At 40.4% G+C, this 20,910-nt stretch overlaps 2 protein-coding genes and 1 long non-coding RNA gene across 4 annotated transcripts in view; 1 reads left to right on the top strand and 2 right to left on the bottom strand.

Moving 5' to 3' along the window:
* The window catches only part of TAF2 (TATA-box binding protein associated factor 2), a 61,156-nt gene extending 57,413 nt beyond the window's left edge, over positions 1-3,743 (bottom strand). The window contains exons 1-3 of one of the 2 annotated variants that reach the window (XM_048286410.1): positions 2,966-3,743; positions 1,423-1,477; positions 469-629 (exon numbers count right to left, since the gene is read on the bottom strand). In XM_048286410.1, coding sequence (XP_048142367.1) covers positions 469-629; positions 1,423-1,477; positions 2,966-3,018 — 269 coding nt within the window. In that variant the 5' untranslated portion in view covers positions 3,019-3,743. The remainder of the gene's footprint in view (positions 1-468; positions 630-1,422; positions 1,478-2,965) is intronic. The other variant, XM_048286412.1, reaches the window with a different exon arrangement.
* Positions 3,744-3,832: 89 nt separating this feature from the next.
* Positions 3,833-4,536, top strand: LOC125317286. The gene is made up of 2 exons (XR_007200001.1): positions 3,833-3,991; positions 4,280-4,536. It is a non-coding gene; the product is annotated as an uncharacterized LOC125317286 (long non-coding RNA).
* Positions 4,537-5,282: 746 nt separating this feature from the next.
* Positions 5,283-19,932, bottom strand: DSCC1 (DNA replication and sister chromatid cohesion 1). The gene is made up of 9 exons (XM_048287042.1): positions 19,719-19,932; positions 18,006-18,174; positions 15,404-15,538; positions 12,433-12,523; positions 10,042-10,180; positions 8,398-8,447; positions 7,118-7,275; positions 6,496-6,644; positions 5,283-5,703 (listed from the first exon to the last, which is right to left on the bottom strand). The coding sequence occupies exons 1-9, from the start codon at positions 19,928-19,930 to the stop codon at positions 5,595-5,597; spliced, it is 1,212 nt and encodes a 403-aa protein (XP_048142999.1). The 5' UTR covers positions 19,931-19,932; the 3' UTR covers positions 5,283-5,594.
* Positions 19,933-20,910: the final 978 nt, after the last annotated feature.

Below are 20,910 nucleotides of genomic sequence, written 5' to 3' on the forward strand. Positions count from 1 at the left end.
TCACAAAGCAAACAGAATTACAGAATTAATATAGTCAAGTGGTTCAGTATCAGGACTCAAAGTAAATTTCTTAACTCTGATAATAAATTTGGTGTCCTATATAAACTAACACTGTATTTGTACAATGAATTATTGGAGCTTTTGCATAACTGATGAATAAAGGAATACACAGTGTCTGTAACAAGCACACAATTCAAATCCAAGGACTTTTTTCCCCATAAAGTACTTTATAGAAAATTTTTGGATACTTTCACAAAACAGTACAAAGATATCTTAGCAAAAGAAATTCTAAAGAAGAACAGTGTAAAAGTCAAAATTATTGCCAAAATACTTCCCCAGAATTAAGGTGCTATACCAAATGTTACCTTTAGGAACCTACCAGGTAAAACTTGAAAGTAAAATAGAATAGGATATACTTATGAGCAACAGAAAACAACACATCTGCAGAATCTTAAACATAGCACTTACTGCTTTGATTCATGGTGACAGACCTCCAGCGTTGGATCATTATAAATGAAAGCTGCTTCTAAATCATTGACTCTCACTCTGTAAATCCGGCACTGTTTACTGTTCAGCTTGATTCTGTTCAGGTTTGCAACTGTGGGAAATATTGTCAGTTCCACATAACCCTATGAAAACACAAATCAAAATCTTCTGTGAAATCCTAACTCAAAAACTAGAGAGATATAAAAAAAATTATTATTAATACAATTCAAAGAAAATCACTGGTATAAAGATGGTATTTTCATATTTAAAAAGGGAAACGGTTTGCCCTTTAGATGCCTAGATTTTTTTCCATGCTATTTAACAGGTGAATTTTCCCAGCTATGAAATGAAACAAAACAAAACAAAAAAATTGAACTTGACTGACAGACATGCTTGTTTTACTGGAAAAAATCTGCCCCTATGACTACATTTCAAGTTATTAGCATCACTATGTTGTAGGTTTTGGTATCTGAACTTGAGACAGGGATTCTTAAAACTTAAGCAGAATCCATTTAAGCGTATATGTAAATTGACAAAGACCCTTGGAGACTTTGGGCCTGAAATGATGAAAGTCTTTTCAAAGCCCAAGTGAACTCACACACATGCCAGAAAACCCTGTAAGCCTATCCCTAACATCAGCTAACACGGTCTGAGCATGAATGTTGAACTGCAAATTGCTCTGTAATATTTACAATGCAGCAGCCTTAGTTTAGAAAGCTTTCTCTTACAGAGAAAAAAGTGTTCACCATTAGAAGGTATTTTATTTGATACACCTCAAGCAATGACAGACTTATGAGAAGAATCAGATGAGAAAAGTGTAACATATGAAGTAGCTGAACAGCATAATTAGCTTCTGAGTGCAGTTTTTTCCTTAAAAGTATGAAGAAAACTCAGACATTTAATTTCTACTTTCACACTTTATTAAAAAATACTTACTACAACAGACTTTCTCTGAAAATTTATGTTGTTGATACAAACTACCTGATGAGTTGTGCTGAAAGAAAAAAAAAATAAAGTAAGTAAGGTTTTGCACAAATGCCAACATTTAAAATAATACTTTAATCCAGTTTAATAAAGAGTCAAAGAAGATATATGTACATATAGATAAATACTGCATCTAGAATATACTTGCATAAAAAGAATTAATGATTGTCTAAATCTCTTATACAGTCTAAACCAAATCATGAATAGAAGTTGCCCACAACGTCAGGAAAGTTCCAAAAAATATCAAACATAGTATCATACCAGTATGAACACTACTAGTAATACAGGAAGATAACAACGCCGTTTTTGAACATCACTTATCTGTACGTAAAAACAAAGAATTACTAATGGCAGAGTGTCAAGGTCTACTAACACTGTAGTGGTGAGCAGTATCAGTAATGGCATGCAGCCTAACACCTGCAATCAGAGACCTGTGGAAAGTCTACCTGGAGAGTTGACACTTGTACATAATTTATATAAGCAGGTATTACACATTAAAAGATAGAGTGTGTGCTTTTAAAATAGCATGCCAGAAGAATTCATTATGCAAAATAATGCATAATGAATATAATGAATGATAATATATCAATCATTATGGGCATTTTATACTAGTCAAATGCATTTCCTTAAATTTGGAGTCACGTATTAGAACTCCTAGTAAACAAAACTCATTGATTTGAAAGGTGGAAGATAAAGTAATTCCAACTTCTTTAAAACCCTACAAGTTATTTCTATGTATTTTTCTGTAGTAGGTGGCACCTTCACAGTAGTGCATTTCATGACTCAAGATAAAACCTTGAATTCAACTTTTATGGCACATCAGACTTTATGTGCACATATTCTGTGCATTAAAAAGTGACATTGCTTCAGATGAGACGAAATTTGAAAAAATTCCGACAAGAAATACACCTAAATATGGATTCAGACATTACTTACATGTAAGTGTATATAACAAGACTGATTCTACTTAGAAAAATACATTTGTGTGACACATTTATAAAGGAATCAAGACGATATAACAAGAAATATATAAAGATGCACTGAAATCCACCAACAACTGCTCTGTAGCTTGGCTACAAGCCAAATAGTGAATGTGTAAAAATGACAATTTGCTTAACAAAGCTGCTTGCTGCAAAAGCAAGCATTTTTTCATATGTAAAAAAGCCCTTAAGTCAAAAGGGCTTTTTGACACAGCAGTAAATATGGAACATCGTACTATGGTCTTTAGTACTGAGACTGGGTGGAGAAATGTCTGAGGTTTGACGAGCATAATGTAAATATCTTCGTGAGACTGAACAGTTGACAGACTCGCTGCCCATGAGTAAGTCCATTTACACATTAAAACATACATCTGCAACACATATTTTTTGAATGCAAGCTACACCACAAGCAACAGCTCCAACCTTCTGAAATAAATCATTATTAATCAGCCTGTGGCCTGATTCAACGTGCACTGATTTCAAGTACAGCAATTAAAAAAAAACCGGATACTTATAATTTATAGGGTCTTGGGCTTTCAAATCCTTTGTCTCCTTTCTTCCTATTCATCCTGAACCGTAGCACTAAACACACGCTGCTGACCGTCAGACTGGCATCAACATCATTCTCGCTCAATGGGTCCTTCGATTTTTCCCCGTGTCACGTCGTATTTGATCACTCATCTCCTCAGTGGATGTGTGACCCCGAGTAGTCAGGAATCTTCAGCTCGAGTGTGCACCATCGTTACAGCACCACCAACACGCAGTGTTTGCTCATAACCTTCTATAGGTGCACACACAGCCCCTCTGTCCGCTCTGTCTGTCTGGTACCAGTCCAGAGGCGCTTCCTCTCCGCGGCAAGTACGGAAAACAACCGGCTCGGCGAGCAGTGGCGGCGGGAGCGACGGAAGCAGGAGGGCCGCAGCCGGGACGGCCGGGCAGACACCGGGGTCCGCGCTCTTGGGAGCGCCGGCTGGGGGCAGCGCCGTCCGCTGAGAGCCGGAAAAGGTGCCGAGGGTCGAGCGGGCCGGGCGGTGGCCGGGCCCGGGACAGGGTCGGCCCCGCGGGTCTCCCTCAGCAGCGCGCCAGCTGCGGCCCTGCCACAGCCGCCGCCATCTTGCCAGTCACCTCCGACCCCGCGGGTGAGAGGTCACGGCCCGATTCAGTGAGCTCTATCGCTAAAGGCGGGAAGGGCTTTTGGGAGTCTTGCTTTTTACAGGAGGGCGGCCCAGCGACAGGGGCGGCAGCCGGAAGAAAGAAAAAAAAAATAAAAGGAAGAATAACCCCCGCAATAATCCAAAAGCCGGGAGAGGAGCCGGGCCGTGTCCCCGCGCGCAGGCGCCGCAGCTCGCGCAGGCGCAGGCCGGGGCCTGGGGAAGGCGGGAAGGCGCGGCGGGAGCGGCGCGCGCTCGGGAATGGAACGCGAGTCGGGACAGCGGCGGCACCGCCCCGAGCAGCGAGCTCTGCCTCCCACCCACGGGTGTCACTTCGAGTAGCAGGACACGAGATGAAGCTCCTTCAGAACCAAGACTGCTCTATTATAAGTAAGTTTCGATTCACCCATTTTAGGTTAAAATAAACGCTTGCATCAGAGAAACTGATGGAGTTTGAAAGCATCATTTCGTTTTGAACGTCTAACAAAACCAATTAGCAGCACTGAACACATGGAATGAAAACACAAAATTAATTTACAGGAACTCTTCTCACAGCTGTAATAAAGCGCTATTCATTAAATACTTAGTTTATTTTTTTTACAAAGAAACCCCTATGTAAAAAACTCGGACAACAGACTACAAAAGTATCAATTGCGTTGTATATTTATTTCAACTAAGGAACCTTCTGTGATGCAATGGAAGAACTTCCAAGGCTTTTCCATTCATATTACCATTGATCTCTCGAGAGTGAACTTTCTGGTGCTATTGGAGGATGGCAGCTGTTGGAACCAGACGGCAAACAAGGCAGTTCTTCCCAGAAGAGAGCAATTATACATCTCTGCACAGCTGGTCAAACACCACACCTCTGCACCAGCAATGTGGAGCACAGGGCACTGACCTTGCATTACTGGGCAATAAACAGAGCTCAGGAAGTAGCTTTTATTCTGTTTTTTATCTGTTCCAAATTCCAAGTACAGACACCGTGCATCTTAAGAGTTACATTTGGTTTAGGAGGAGTTTGTCTCTTCTCCCTGCTCATCCTACAGCTGGAATGCTGGCAGTTCCAAGGTATTTCATACCTCACATCTGAGTCTGATGGAAAAAATGCTTTTTGTATCAATTAACATACAACTGTTAAATTTAAAATATAAATCTGAAAACTACCTAATATTAAACTCTAGTTTACTGACATGCAAACAATCCTTGTTTTTAAGGCACAATTTCTATGTGCAGTTATTTGTCATAACAAAGTTTTAAAAAAAATAATTGTAGGTTCTTTTTTAAAAAGCACAAGTAGTCTTCTGTAAAGTATTAGTTTTACCTCAGCTACATTTTAATAAGTTTATAGGAAATTCGTAACACAATGTTCAACTACTCTCTTATACTCACACTTCACTACAATTCGAGGGTTTTTTAATATATAAAAGGCCATTCTGCCAAGTATTAAAGTGTCAGGTGCTTGTGCTGATTGTGTTCATAGACATGACCTTCAAAAGAACCACTTTTCAAAATCAAGACTAGTGTAGTCTCAATTGGGGAATGATTTGTTCATGAGCTTGATGAGCTCTGTGCTATTTAAAATGTGAACACTGCAATGAAACCTTAATCTTTAAGAATGATCACTAATGGGCAGAAGACTAAAATTTCCATTTTGATACTCAAATCCATTCAAGTGATTGAATTATTATCAAGGAGGTTTTAAATTTTTATTTCAGACATACAGATAAACAGATTTAAGTGTACTCAAGAAGTAGCTTGGCTCCTGGCTTAACTAGACACAAAGGAAAAAGCAGTTGGGCAAAGGAAGGTGAGCTGAATCCCTCACACTCTCCTTAGCTGAGCAGAAAACAGCTGGTTCAAGTAGCTTAGCTGCTTAAACTCAAGTACAACATTATTGTATAAGTTGGTTGGCAACTCTTTTCCCCAGAAGGCAGCAGCAAGTAACATTCACTGTTATTACATTCAGTATCCTCAGTTCTTCAAACAATACTTGTTATGAGATGGGTCTTCTAGAATTATAAACTTTAACACCATTCAGCATTGAGGAGCGAGCATATTTTGTCAGAAGAGCGCCAACAGTCTGCTTCTCTGCACACAAGTCTCTAAAGAGGAAATAAAGCACACGACATTGGCATTAAAAGATACTCTCACACAAAATGAATCTGTAAAATACTTGTAACTAAAGCAATAAACTGGATTAGGATATTAGGAAAAAAACCCAAACTACTGTAACTGTCACATAATGCTTTAAATTACCTAAAGTTTAGAACTTTTCTTGACGTTTAAAGAATAGGCAAAACTATATTTCTTACTTCAGAAAAAAATTTTGGTTTTTAGGGGGAGTTTTTATTATTACTGTTGTCTGATGAGTTTTCAGTCTAGCAAAACAGTTAGCTCTGAACTATTCAGTTATTTTACTGTAAATTTAGAGCCACTCATAAAGGGTTGATGCAGTTACTTCTGGGTTACCATCAATATCTGCTCAAATATATCACAGCTGGGCATTCCAGATAGTGCAGTAGTGTAAGTCTTAACGACCAAAGGAACAAAAGATGCAGTACAGGAAGCACTACTGCTCTATAGTTCTAGTGTTGTAAATATAGAGACTGATTTTACGTGTCAGGAGGTTTGGCCTTTGAATTAAGTCTGCCTTAATCAAATGAGATTTATCACCTATTTAAATCCAGTAGCATCAGCTTTTTACACACATTTAAATCCAAAAAAGAGTTACAGATCCCAGAGGTGGGTATTCTATTCATACAGAATCGATGTTCATTTAAAATGCAAAGTTTAGTAGCTGAGGCTACTGGATCATAGCTCATCAGAAGCCAGTTATACAAAAAGGAAAGAATATAATACTTATTATATTTTAATAAAAAGAAATACATCCTTACTGTATATAAGGGGTAATATCCACTTCTGTCCACTTTTCTCGTATGCCAAATAAGCTGTTGAATCTTTCCTGGTTGTCTTCAGGTAACTCTTCTACTTTTAGCAGACAGATGGTCTCTGGTCTTGAACTTTTATCCACAAGAGCCAAGCCCTGCAGATCAGCATCAGAAAGAAAATGTTAAATACAGATACAATTAAACTTCCATCTTTCTGACAGTATTCCATACAAGCTGCTCTTTGCAGATCCAAAGCCTTCTACAACTGCACTACCAGAGACAAACTGAAGAAGTATCATAAAGGTGCTGTTTTACATGCAGTGTTTATAATTTTCTTTATGACAAGAAGGAAGGGATAATCCATTGGCTTCCAACATCTCTCTGCCTTCCTTCGAGGAAAAGGATTCCCATAGTGCTTGCTACTCTACTGGCTGTCACTACAATCTGTTCAACAACCTGAATTGTTATGATTCCAGACTACTGGTGCTCATAGAGGATGTCATAAAGCGTACTTGAATTCAAAAGCTGACAGAAACAACACAATACCCAATAATGGGTAAAATCTGTGTATGACACAAGTCAGTTACAGCCTACTCACAAAAGAATCCATACATCTTTATGTGTTTACCTGAAGCTGATCAAGCCTTGTTGTCATCCCCTCAGGGACACTCTGTTGCCAGACTTCTTCAAACTCTGATAGATTGAATTTAACTGCATTTTGCAAAAGCATTTGTGCTATAGCTCTGCATATTTTATCTTCACACATTTCAAAGAAAACCTCCCCTGCTGAGAAGCAAAAACTAGGTTATCTTGGGTTCTTGCCTTTTGATAAAAGAACAGAGAACAGCCTTGTATTTCCATTCTGTTCTACAGTCTTCTATACAACAAGTATCCTCTTTTTTCTTTTCCTTGGGAGGTAATGAGACTTGGTATTAATTTGGATAAATTATGATATCTTATTCTCAAGAACAGATTATGCAGAATACAGCATATACAGCAAATACAGTATCAATTCATATCAATAAACGTATTTGCCCTCCATGTTTTCCCCTTTCACAGTGTACTGTTTCTCCTACAGCTTTCATTCCTATTTCTGAATGGCTTGTATTAAAGCATTTGCTTAAACAATTTCACTTAAACTTTCACTTCTTTAATCACCCTTATGAGATTATGAAGGGATAAGACTTCACTTTCTCTCACACTGACTTTGCTAAAATTCTCTGAACAAAATCAGGTATAAACACTTCCTTCTATTGTTTCAGCCACCTGTCTGTAATTCAAACTGTTCCTTGTGCAACCTACTTAAATATATTAAGACAAGAGTCTGTTGTCACTCCAGTTACTTTCCTATGTGCTTTAAGGATGAGTGCAACTCCTCCTTCAGCCAAAGGTGAGATGAAAGCAACTGTGGGAAAGAATTCAGACTAAGGCAGTGCAATATTGTATCTGCGTGTGAGATGGACAATGGAAATCTAATCAATACGACCAGTGGATCGTGTGGTGCAGTTCAAGAGATCAAAGGCTGATACCTACTTCAGGCAAGCTGAATTCATGCCATTGACTATTCACAATAGCACAATTAATTGCTTAAATATCTGAGGCCTTCTAGGGTATTAAAGAGAGATGTCATCTAAATTTTACTAGTGATCTCTCTTTAGTCACAAAATTATGGCTTGTGGACACGTAATAAATCACTTCCAGTACCTCTGTTCACAATTTTCCCTTGTGTCTTGTACAGTTTAATAGCCTTTTTCCTATGAAACTTCCTTTAATAATTGTACTGATTTTTAGCCCAGTTTGCTCCCTCCTTATACTGGCACTGTAACAACTCGTTTGTTCGGGCCATCCTTCACAAAATCTACATTTCCTCATTAATAACTATGTCTTCTATGCAAAGTTAAAACTTACCATCAACGTATTTCCTGCCATAGCTTACAAGAATGTGTTCTATCATCTCTCTGGAAAAAAAAAAACCAAACCCAGAAATCAAGTTCTAACACTGTTCTTTAGGACACTACAGAAACAGTTACCAAGAAGATTAAGGTATGGAGAAAAAAATAAATTGAAGAGACTAGATTATGAGACACATTTTTGTGGGTGAAATGAAGAAACAGATTAAAAAAATAGAAGTAAAAGAGGTAACAAAAGGGGACAAATAACAGATGGGAGCTGATTTAGCCTGTCAACCACAAAGGTCTCTTCCACTTTCTAGGTGTAACTAGCAAAGACTAAAATGCATAAGGAAAATAAGGAAAAGAGATTCTTGCAATATCACTTCTTTCCAATGATAAAGAATGGTATCAAAAACAGTGTGTTCAGCAGGACCAGTGTGGTGGCCAGCCAGCCTGTGGTACAAGGGACAGAGAGTTTTCAATAAGACAGTCCCTGGTGCCAGAGACTTAGTGGTCATGGTGATAAAAGAAGCCTCTCCCAGGATGCTTTGTTCTGTTACGTTAATCTACCCCAGTTCTGCTTCCCCGGTTGGCTGTTGGCTGCTCTGCCTCCTTGCTACCTTATATGTTCCATGCCATAGAAAGTTCTCCACTCCAGGTTCCCCCCATTGGCCTCTGCCCCTCACCACTCTGCCAGAGCTCCCCCATGGGTCCCCATTCCCTTGTGTCGCCTTTGTACCGCCCCCGTGCCCTCACACCTTTGGTTTCTGGTGCTAGCCACACCCCCGTAGTTAAGCCTGAGTTCTCCATTGTTCTGGGTCTTTGCCTCTAGAACCCTTCACAGTGTAGAAGCAATAAACTGCTCTCGTGGAAATCTATGCAAAGAACCTTCCAGCCTCTCTGCCACTGACCATATTACTGAAGCTGTCTGTGCATTTGTGCGTGCACGCGTGTGTGAGTGGATATAGCTGATCCCGTGGAGCGGCTTCGCTTTGGAGATGCCTTTCAGAGATGGCTACACCTCGCACTCCAGCACAGAAGCCACAGAGCCAGAGGGATAGTGATAGACCAGGGCAGGGATTGTCCCCCTGTACTCAGCACTGGTGAGGCTGCACCTCAATCCTGTGTCCAGTTCTGAGCCTCTCACTACAAGAAAGTCATTGAGGGGCTGGAGTGAGTCCAGAGGCAGGGAATATAGCTGGTGAAGGGTCTGGAGCACAGGTCAGATGAGGAGCAGCTGAGGGAGCTGGGGGTGTTTAGCCTGGAGAAAAGGAAGCCCAGGGGATACCTTCTCAGATAGTATGCAACAGGTAAACCAAACATTTTTGGCTAGCTATAGCTTCAGAACAGGTATTTCAAGATGCTCAGCAATTTACAACTTAAGTACATGCTACTTCCATCATTTACAACTCAGCAGTAATGTTTCTACTATGAATCAATGGAAATACTAACAACAAACACTAAAATCAGTTTACTAACCTATCTGTCTAAAAATTCCTTTGTATATTTTTAGAAAAAAAGAAAATGTATCATTTAGACCATGGTAACTAGAATCTAGATTTGCAAGACTATAATTCTAATAAACAGTTAACAAGTACTGTAATTATTAATAGTTAATAACAAATGTAGGCAATTTTAAGTACTAAAAATAATTGTTTACCTGGGTTCTAGAGATCCAAGTTCTTCAAGGCAGGCACATAGAGGAACCTTACTCAAAGGCCAGGACTCTGAGTCTATCAGCTGAGTCACATGATTCAGGAGTTTCATCTCATAGTCAAAGTCTAGGATTCTCCAATATCCTGCCAAACAGAGCACCACAAAACACTATTAGAAGGAGAACATTAATACCTTAATTCTGTTGCCATAAAGATACATTACTGGAGTCTGGACATTCAGGTCACACCTCTACAAAATGCAGCAGCATTGTGTCTTTTCCAGGATTAAAAGCTGAGAAAAGGAACTAAATAATAAGAGCAAATGTAAAGGAGAATGAAACTTAGTTATCTCAATTGTTTGTAATTCTTTAGTAATTCTTTAACTGCCACAGATACAAAGACACTACAAATATCATTCCAAGATGAATCAGATGTGAAAAAACTAATAATTAGTTCAGGCACAGAACTGCATACATTGGCCCTACAAAGCAAGGTCAGGTCCAGAGAAGTTCACAAAAATCCAGAAATCCAGATGACTCTAGGACTGCCATCACCTTGTGTCCCAGTGGGGTTTGGGCACGGCCAAGTAAAGGAGTGTCACGGGTTAGCAAGCATAGTCCTGGAAGGGATGTCCTTGCTAAGGGGTGCTTACAGTTTCCTCTGGGACCTGATAGAACCTATCAGGTGGCCAGTTTGAATATGGACAATTCTTTAAGCCACTTAAAGTTGTGACCGCCTCTGTGATGCACACTTAAGAATAGACAAACCCCCCCCCCAAGCTCTCTCTCGTTTCCAGTGCTGGGACAGGTGGCTGCAGGGCCCGTGTGGGGCCCAGCGGGCCCGACCAGGCCACGGCCATCCTGGAGCCGATGGACCTGTTCCAGCCGTGGAACCCCCCCCCCCACTGCCTTGCCGTGGGCAGCCGGAGCGGCTCGGCTCTCCCCCCTCTCCAGTGATAAGAAAAATTCAACATTCCAGCTGCAAAGCTGCAAGGCCGAGGTGAGATTAACCCTTTTACTGCTGTGAAGAGCTGAAAAACCTGAGGGAAGAGAGAGAGAGAGATGCTTAAAGCTGAAATTCTGTTGTGAAGCTATGATATAGCAGAGTATCCTGTTGTAATTTCATGAAGATATGGGGGGTGGAGTGTTCAACTCGTGAGCAAAAGCACCTGTGCTGAGATAGGCAGATGCTGACGCAGCTGTAATTTAATGAGACGTTTGGACAGGGAGAGATGAACCAGATGAGGACTTTTGCTCCACACGGGAAAGGAGAAAACCTCAGTCCCTAGAGATGGACCAGATGAGGACTTTTGCTCCAAATGGGAAAGGAGAAAACCTCAGTCCCTAGAGATGCCCCCAGAGATAGTCCTAACGATGAAGATGATGAAGACCCTTTGCTCCCAGGGAAGGAGAAGGGCCTCTGTTCTTGTTTCTGAATGGCTCAACCTTAAAATTGTACCCCAAAAAACTTCAAGAGTGGACCCTCGAAAGCAGTTGCGGGAAAAGCTGCAAGTCGGGGGAAGGGACTCACACGCAGGCAGAGAGACTCCTCTTCCTAAATGGACTGAACAATATTTGGAAGTGGGCGGCTGTCTCGTTGTGATAATGTTTTCATAGCATGAGCAAGAAGAGACTTCTCTTTCTAAATGGACTGAACAAGGTTATTATGGAAGTGGTAAACAGACTGAAGGGTTGTCTTTTTACATTGTCAGTGGGAGAAGGGAGGAAGGTGGGGGGAGGAGGAGAGTTCTGAAGGTGGTATTTTTTTTTTTTTCCTTCTTTTAGGTCTGTTAATAAACTTCTTTATATTCTTTCAAGTTTGGTGCCTGCTTTGCATTTCTCCTAATTCTTATCTCACAGCAGATAAACAGTAATGAGTATTTTGGACCAAACCACTACAAGGAGGAGTAGGAGCTGTCCCAAGGTGAGACACTTGATCAAGCCTTGCCTCACATGGTAGGAAGACACTGAGATAAACTCAGTCTGGGAGGAAGAAAAGACTGTGAAAAGGGTGGGCTGTGGTTACCTGAGAATCAGCTATTTTTTCCTCTAGGGCTACAGAAAGCAGTACCCACTCTATAATACCCAGTATTCATGAAGAGGGTGACCAGCTGAAAGATATGCTGAGGGTGGGACACTGATGCCAGTGTTTGTAGCAGCAAAGAAGGAATCATCCTGGAAAGAGAGAAACTGGCAGTGCCTGCTCAGCTTTATCCTTCTGATCAGATTCATGGCAGCAGAGGACATAGATCTATGGAAACGTATCTTACAACTTTGAAATAACTTGCACCTTGAAAGACGAGGATGTGGAATGGGCCTTAGAAAAATGAGACATATATTTTGGGGAAAATAACAGAGTTACTTCCTCATAGATAATAATTCTTCAGATATGAATACCTTCAATTTTGCAGGCATCTATAACTTGCAATTGGTGGAGTATTTCTTCTTCACTTGCCTGAATCAAACTTAACAAATCTTCTGTTGTATACTGCAACAAGGAAAAAAAAAGAAGGAAATAAAAGAGGTTATTCTTATTCCTTCTTTGCTTCAGTGACCACGCTAAATGCATTACAAGCTATAATGAAGGGAAGACTTAAGATAGATTTTTTTTCCCCCCAGAGTCTGAATTTTCTAAGGCTTACCACACTCTCTGAAACTTTTCCTGTAACTTAAAACATTTTCTCAAAGGGTTATTCAATATAAAACCCAGTCTAACTACAGGAAAGTCTTTGTACCAGGCGTAAGTAATATACCTGTATTCCCAGAATGTCAAACTAGCACAAGCAGACATTGTAAGTAAAGTATCCCAGCAAGAATGAAAAGTGAATGTGTTCTGGCTTTTCTGAAATCACATATTTTAATCTGTGAGATTCAAAGAAAAGGCAAAGCAAAAATCACTTATCACATCTGGATAGAAATCAGAACCTGAACTTAGTACCTCCACTGAGGGAAGGTCTCCTCCACCATGACCTCAACAGCAACATGTTGTGTTTTGGTGTCTGCTAATCAACTGGCACACAGGTAGCACAGAGCCAGCCGTAACACAAACACATCCTTGCAGAACAGTTACGAGGTGAGATGGGAAGGTGCTGTGGGATACTGTGGTAAAGACATGGGTGGAAGAGAAGGTACCATGAGGAGTGAAGTAAATGGAAGAAATACCAGACTTCAATCCACAGGAAATAGGGCATCAATTCCTTTATTCACATTACAGCCTATTTAATCAACTTTAGTATTAAAGTTCTGTTGATTATAGCTTAAGAATATTTCCTATCAGAAAGAAAAACACTGGATTAAGCAAGTATTGGATTGAGATCTATCAGACTATGGGAACACAAATGGCACAAACCAACACTAAGTTTGGAATGTTCACATGTTAAAAAACCATTTAATAAATATGGAAAGGTCTCCACGTCCTGCTATGCTATTCCTGTCAGAGTATGTTGAAATACCATCAGGCCAAGCTCCCATCAGTATGTCAATGAGCGATGACCATATTATACAGTACTTAAAAAAAACACTGCTAGCAATTGAGAGCAAAAATATCCCCAAATCAGTAAGTGTGTTTGAAAATTTAACTCTGCCATTCAGATGCCTTGCACACAAGTCCTTGGCATGTTCCTGCTTCGAGGCCAGCCTAGCAATTCCAACAGCTTTTTTGAAGACATCACTGCTCTCAGCTCTGATGCTTCTATCAGCTGCACTGCCCTTGCAAACATAAAATGGAATGGGTTGACTTGCACCATGTCTACACCAGCAACTTCTAGAGAATATGTGTAATATGTTTCTGATCCTTATTCACAGATCTTAGTCTGTGATCATCTGAGTATGCCCTCTCATTTCACTGTAAAATTCAGTACTAGCCTATCTATTTATAAGCTTTCCTCTAGTTTACTAAATCACATCACTATGCAACAGCTTGCCTACAGTACCATTGATCTTTACGGCTTTTTTGCTGGGGTTCTCTTGTATGATACAGTCCTGAAAACCATGAGAGGCTTACAGTAAACGACCAGAAGAAAGTAATTTGTTTTCAAACAGATTAAAGGTGACCCTAGCACCTCAGGATAAATATTAAGTGTAAGCAAACAAAACAGTGGAAATCATTACTACACATATATTGTTGGGGATTTCAGTGAAAATTAGTCCCATAGGAAAGAGCTTTCCCCTGGAGAGCTTTCAGATTCATTTCAGAGTTCCACCAGAGGCAAGGTTAAGACTTGTCTACATTTATCAAGATATATCTAGTTGTTCTTGAGTAAGCTCATTCAGAGGAAATACACTCTCCTTCCAAATAAATGGTCATCAATCCTCAAACCAGGCACTAACGTTTGGAAGACACTGACATCTTTTTATAATACTCAATATTATGAATAAATATTTAATATGATTTTTTCCGTGTTGCTAGCCTTTGTCAATGCTTATAATTTTTAGACAATTTAAGCACTTTAACCTTTACCATCTCTTATTTTGCTGTACATCTTTCTATTCCTAGATCAGAGTAGGCAGGCAATTCTGGGGGCAAGATTCTGTAACTGATCAGAAATCAGTCTGTTAATCATCCAAGAAGAGAAAGGCATCATGTCTCTCCAAGGGAGAAAAGTAACATCCATCTTTGCACGTCCAAGCACACGCAGATGGTTTGCTGGTGTCAGCTTCAACCAAGCCTCAGCATAAAATACTTGGGAGCAACTATTTTTTGTTTTAAAGTCAAAAGGAAAAGAATGTATCAACCAAACTAACAAAACCACAGAATTTTTATCAGCCTTTTATCTGAGATCATATGCTGCACAGTCCAGGTCTCTCCATTACTCTTTAGATCCTAAATTGAATTTCCTGGAAACACAATAGGACAGGACAGGATTTTATTCGTGTTTTCCCTTCTTGTAGTGTCAGTCTTATTCTGTGCCTTGTATCATCCCTGTTACTCTCTTCAACTCCCTTCTCCTTGTCATCACAGTTACTGACTGGCAAATGACTTGCACATGGCTGTGCTCTGACCTCATACATGACAGACCCAAAGAAGAAGGAAAGGCTGCATTATACCTTAGTAGTCATATAAACTGTCAAGGAATTTAGAAAAGGTTTTGAAGGCTGTCCTCCAGGAAACTTCCCATAGGAAAAGGGAAATGCCCAGTCTCCTTCTGTGTCCTTCGTTTTCCTCTTGTAACTAATAAAAAGGTTGCTTACCTGTATCCACTGGAAGTGCTAACAACAACCAACTTGTTTAGAATAGAAGGGTTAAAAAATTAACTCAAAGAAGCACTGTGAATCATGTGAGGAAAGGGATTTTTCTACTTAAGAATGTATCTTCACTTTAATTTGCTCATTACCAATTACAAGAAAGCAATCTACACAGCTGATTTACCTTTGAAAATGTCAAAGTCTGATCTTTCTGACTATCAGGCCCGTCATATGGATATTCCATTAAAAGCTTCCTCAGTTTCTTCAGTTTTGGTCGACATCTCCTTAATTCCCAATAGTTATTGGAGAAACCAGCAATCTACAAGAAAAAACAGTGACTCTTAAAACACTAACATACTATCTGGATTCAAAACTGCTTACCAAAAATTATCAGCAAGAAGTGTTAATCAAGTCACTGAAAACAAGAAACTATTAATAGGGTAATTAATTTGACGACAAAACAATCATTGCAGTGTTTTCAGTAAAAAAATTTACTACAGACAATGAAGAATAAAAATCCACTTTTGATTGATAAAAATATGTTTGTAGTGCGTAAGACAAAGGTAACAACTCAACTCTGCACGCAAATGACAGGAAATCACCACGGGAGATATTTCTGCACAATTCCCCTCAAAACTGCTTTTTGTCTTAATAGTAAATTATACTACTGCCATAAAAACCCTCCTATATTAACCTGACTCTATCTTCCCCACTTCTTCCCATGCTTGGGATCTACTTCACAGCCTTTTTACTCCTTAATGAATCATCACAGCCCTAAGCTCAAGCAAAGCAGACATTAACAAGGACAGTAAGCTACACTTGCACACAACTGACCAGACATCTCTGTTCCTTGCCCTGAGTCCACACACAAATGAAGAGCGTGCAACAGGAAGCTCGGCTGTACTTGATTCAACAACACCAACTTACCAAAGCTTTACTTTCAGAGTAATCCTGTGGTGTTTCACAGGGTACAGCTTGGACTTCCTACAAGATTCTTTGAAGAGGACAGACTATTGGAGACTTTTCAGCATTGTTCCTGCTATTTACCAAACTGACAGAAACGGGAACAGAATGGCAGAGGCGAAACAGGCTCCAGCTTAGTGACTCCTGATCCAATCACTAGTTCTGTGTTAAAAAAGCTTCCATGAAAAAACCTCTAGACAATACTTTAAAATACCCTAAGTGCTTTACCAGAGTACTTGGGGTATTTTACAAGTTCTCCATTAAAAAATAAAAAAGCACCAAAACTTTAAAATAATATTCCATTTAAATGAATTATAAGAAGAATCACCTATATAGATAAGAAATCCTATACAAATTCTAATACAGAGAAATCTCTCAATTTTAATCAAACTATTCCACAGCTGGCTTGGCAAAAAATTCACGTAAACACCAATTTCCTGATAAATTTCCAAGCTCCATGTCAAATAGCATTTACTTAAGTGCCAGGCTTTTCTCCTGCCAAGTTGTTTTCTGATCAATTTGGTAGTAAGATACTCTGCATAGAAAAGAAAATAACTAATTCTAATTTATATTCCAAAGCTCATAACCTGAGCTGGGCTCTGTGAGGTGAACAAAATGGCAGATGCTTTGGCTGCGAGTATCAGCCATGCAAGTGATACAAAGATCAGCACTGAGACTGCAAGTGAAGGGCAGTGAAGCCCCCAAAGAACTGAGTACATATAGTATCTTTTGCTGTGTTTCACAATTTTCTGTGTCAATGAACCATCTAACATTTTTGAAATAATTGAGAGCTCTTAGAAATAAAACTTCTAAAACAGTTCCTAAAAATCACATCTATGATGTGTAACTTCACAGAAATAGTGAAATTATTAAATGTAGCACAAAAAAAAAAAAAAGTATATGGAAGAATATTACTTTCTCATTAACCTACTTCAGCTTGAATTAACTTTTTACATTAGCTCATTGGACCTCATGGAAGAACTTGGAAGATGTTGAAGCAGGATTATTCCTCAATGACGCCATTATGTCCATTACAGCAAATAATTAACTAATATTTGCCTAGCTATTTTTAATAGAATTTTATTAACTATGCTTCAGAAGTGCAGAGAACAATGAATTCTTTAAACTGAGAACTCTGAAGTCATTCACTCCAACAAATGTTTTGATATGCTAATTGAAAGAGCCACCTTTGAATATATTCCTATATTTAAAATATATATAAAATACTAAAAAAAAAAAAAATACTAAAAATAAAAAAATAAAATACTAAAATACTAAAAATAAAAAAATACTAAAAAAAGTATTCAGGCATGACACGGTAAAATCTACCTTTTGGGGAATGCGCTCCTAAAAAATCAACCTGTAAATACCTTATTTTAAAAATAGTCGCTAACGCTGAGGAATGATATTTTCTTTGCAAGCTTTTAATATCAACCACAAGTAATTACTATGCACTAAAAATAAACCAAAGTTTTAACTTCTTGGAAACAATAATAATCCTATATTACAGAGAAAGTTCAACTCAAAAGAAGGGCCCTAAAGACATAGCACGGCCCTGTGTAAAAAGCATATTTATAAGCACATCCTCCTGGAGCTGGTCAATATACAAAGAAGCTACAGGAGACTCATCCTTTCTCCAGTGGCAGCCTGCAATAGCAGCTAAGCAATACCACAGGGCATCTAAAATGGCATTAGAAGCCTATGTTTAGGCAACTGAATCCCAGCTGGGTTTCATATATACATCTTGGACAAAATACAAGAAATTACAGAGAATAAGAAAGCAGAGAACTAAAGCAAACAAACAAAAACCCTGAAAGACATACCTGTGAATGAATAACGTTACAAGATGCCGGATCTGCACTCAGCTCCTCTGGAGTTTTGCAACCAGGAACAAACAGGAGCATATTTGAGGTATCTGCTATTTTCATGTCGTAAGTTTTATCTTTGCTGCACAACACTGCATGTTCATCCTTTTCACCACGGATTACTAGGCTGGAAAAAAAAACCAGCATAAAGATGTATTTTTACCTCTATTTCAGGATGAACACTTGTTAAACTTGTCTGATATTGTCTCACATTTATACATTTGTAAAGAAGTTATAAACTGCAGTTCTGTTTTGTAGCAGCAGTCACAGTTTACCAAAATATAAAGATTCAAATGTCAATTAATCTATGTTTTCCCCTCTCATTTTAATGTGAGAAAACTCAAAACACAAGCATTTGAAGTTTTCATGCAGATCACAGCTGAACGCCTATAGTCATACACCGATTCACACGACCCCCTGAAACACTGATTAAGTGATGCTTAACGCCTGAACTACTTCACTAATCTTAGAAATTAGATTACAGATAGAGCTGTTCTTTAATAAGGACTGAAACTGGCCCAGTGTGAAACAAGAAAGCAAACAGAAATTGTGTCTATTGTGCAGAGCCCTTCAGATAATTAATATCTATTTTCTTGCAAGTGATTCCAAACGGGAAAGAAAATCATCTTCTAGAACAATTCTGGACAATGTAAACTACTCTCTTCAGCTCACATACTTGATTAAGTAAAGATTCTGCATGAGAATATGGTAATACCAAAGCAGGACCACAACAGGGGAACATACAGTTCCCTCCCAGGCTACACTAACTTAAGTGCTCAGATTCAATTTAATTGAACTGCTCCTCTTGCTCCCCAAAGCCTGCATGCATGAGCAAAGCTCACCTGTGCCCCAAGGGGTCCTCAACATGGTTCAGGCCTCTAACAGATGATACTTCATCAGTATTGCACTAAATAGGAATGGGCTTACTAACATACATCTCAGAGACTACCTTCTTTAGAGGGAGTTCTCATATTGTATTATTTTAAAGATTTTTCCTTATGTCACTGGCATTGCTGTAAAGGAAGAAATTTAAAACAGTATCAAAAACTTATCTAGAAGCGGCTCTTGGTCCAGAGTTTGGTGTCACATAACCATCCTACCCCATGCCCATGCTAATACTGTACATCCTTCCCTGCCAATTTATCTATCTTGTAGGCACCTTGCCATCCATACAGGAAAATCGCAAAGTCAGCAGGATTCTTTTAGAGACATAATCTCTTTTCTAAACCTATATTCATAGAACTGATCATAGAATCATAGAATATCCCAAGCTGCATGGGACCCACAAGGATCACTGAGTCCAACTCCTGGTCTCGCTCAGGACTGCCCAAAGAATCACACCATGTGCCCGAGAGCGCTGTCCAATTGCTTCTTGAACTGCGGCGGGCTTGGTGCTGTGACCACTTCTCGGGGAGCCTATTCCAGCACCTTCTGAGTTTTGTTTAGAAGCCTTCACAGCAGGAAGCTGTCCATATAAAAAACCCCAAACAAACTCAACTCTTATAGGTTAAAGAGTTTTTAGTTTCCAATGTAACTCAGACAGGTTTAAGGAATTTAAGGAGCTGTTATGCAAACCGCATCAGAAGAACACAAATGTGGACAAAGCGCCGTTCACAGAATGTCCCCGCGGCGCGAACCGCGGCGGCCCCGCCTCCCCCGCACCCGCCGTACCTGTGCCCCGCCTCCAGCTCGGCGCAGAGCCCCGGTTCCAGCTGCAGCAGGCAGCACTCGCCGCCGGCGGCCTGCGGGCCGAAGCTGAGGCAGTGCACGGCCGGCACCAGCTCCGCCGGGTTCAGCTTGGCCGTCTGCAGCGTGGCGTCCACCTCGGCGCGGCTCCGCATGGCGGCCCCCGCTCGCTCCGAACTCCGCGCCACGACCTCCATCCCCCGCCCCTCCGGGGAGGCGGGCCCCGGCGGCGCGCGCAGCCTGGCTTGATTCTGCGGTTCACGGCCGCGTGCTCAGCGGCGGCCGACGGGGCGGGCGGGAACTGCTCCGGATTACAGCACGGGGAATCGCTCCCCTCCGCTCCTCCGCCGAGTCTGATCTGGGACAAACCTCCCGATTTCTGCCCAGCTGCACAGGAGCCGGGCTGTGCTGCAGTAAAATCTCTCGTTTTGCCAAAAATGCAGTAAAAATTACAAAATGCGCAATCAAGTATCAAGACAAAACACTACAAAACCAGGCCCAATATGGAAGTCACTGCCCAGCTCTGAGGCAACATAGAATCATAGACGTGTTTTGGTTGGAAAAGGCCTCCAAGATAATCAAGTCCAAGCCTTTATCTGGCTCTGGCAAATCCATCACTAAACCATGTCCCTAAGTGCCACATCTACATGTCTTTTAAACATTTCCAGGGATGGTGACTCCACCACTTCTCTGTACAACCTGTTCCAGTGCCTGACCACCTTTTCTGTGAAGACATTTTTCCCAATATCCAATCTAAACTTCTGCTGGTGCAACCTGAGCCATTTCTTCTCATCCTGTCACTTCTTATCTGGGAGAATCCCTGCCTGGCTACAGCCTCCTTTCAGGAAGTGGTAGAGAGCATTAAGGTCTACCCTGAACCTCCCTGTTTTCAGACTAAACACCCGCAGATCCCTCAGCTGCTCCACATCAGACTTGCGTTCCAGACCCTTCACCAGCTCTGTTGCCCTTCTCTGGACATACTCCAGCCGAGGGGCCCAGAACTGGACACAGGACTTAAGGTATGGCTTCACCAGTGCCAAGTACAGGGGGATAGTCACTGCCCTGGTCTTGCTGGCCACACTGTTTCTGATACAGGCCAGGATGCCACTGGCTGCCTTGGCCACCTGGGCACACACTGGCTTATGTTCAGTCACTGAACAGCACCCCTTTTCCACCT

The sequence above is a fragment of the Corvus hawaiiensis genome, chromosome 26, assembly GCF_020740725.1.
Source record: "Corvus hawaiiensis isolate bCorHaw1 chromosome 26, bCorHaw1.pri.cur, whole genome shotgun sequence".
Classification (NCBI taxonomy): domain Eukaryota; kingdom Metazoa; phylum Chordata; class Aves; order Passeriformes; family Corvidae; genus Corvus; species Corvus hawaiiensis.

What these genes read in the sequence shown, in the direction of transcription:
- DSCC1 (XM_048287042.1), bottom strand. Translation starts at nt 19,930, where the DNA reads ATGGAGGTCGTGGCGCGGAGTTCGGAGCGAGCGGGGGCCGCCATGCGG. An exon ending in GTAACGTTATTCATTCACAG is followed by an intron (nt 15,539 to 18,005) that starts GTATGTCTTTCA and finishes TTTTTCTTGTAG; the next exon opens with ATTGCTGGTTTCTCCAATAA. An exon ending in TGGCAGGAAATACGTTGATG is followed by an intron (nt 7,276 to 8,397) that starts GTAAGTTTTAAC and finishes TTTGCTTCTCAG; the next exon opens with CAGGGGAGGTTTTCTTTGAA.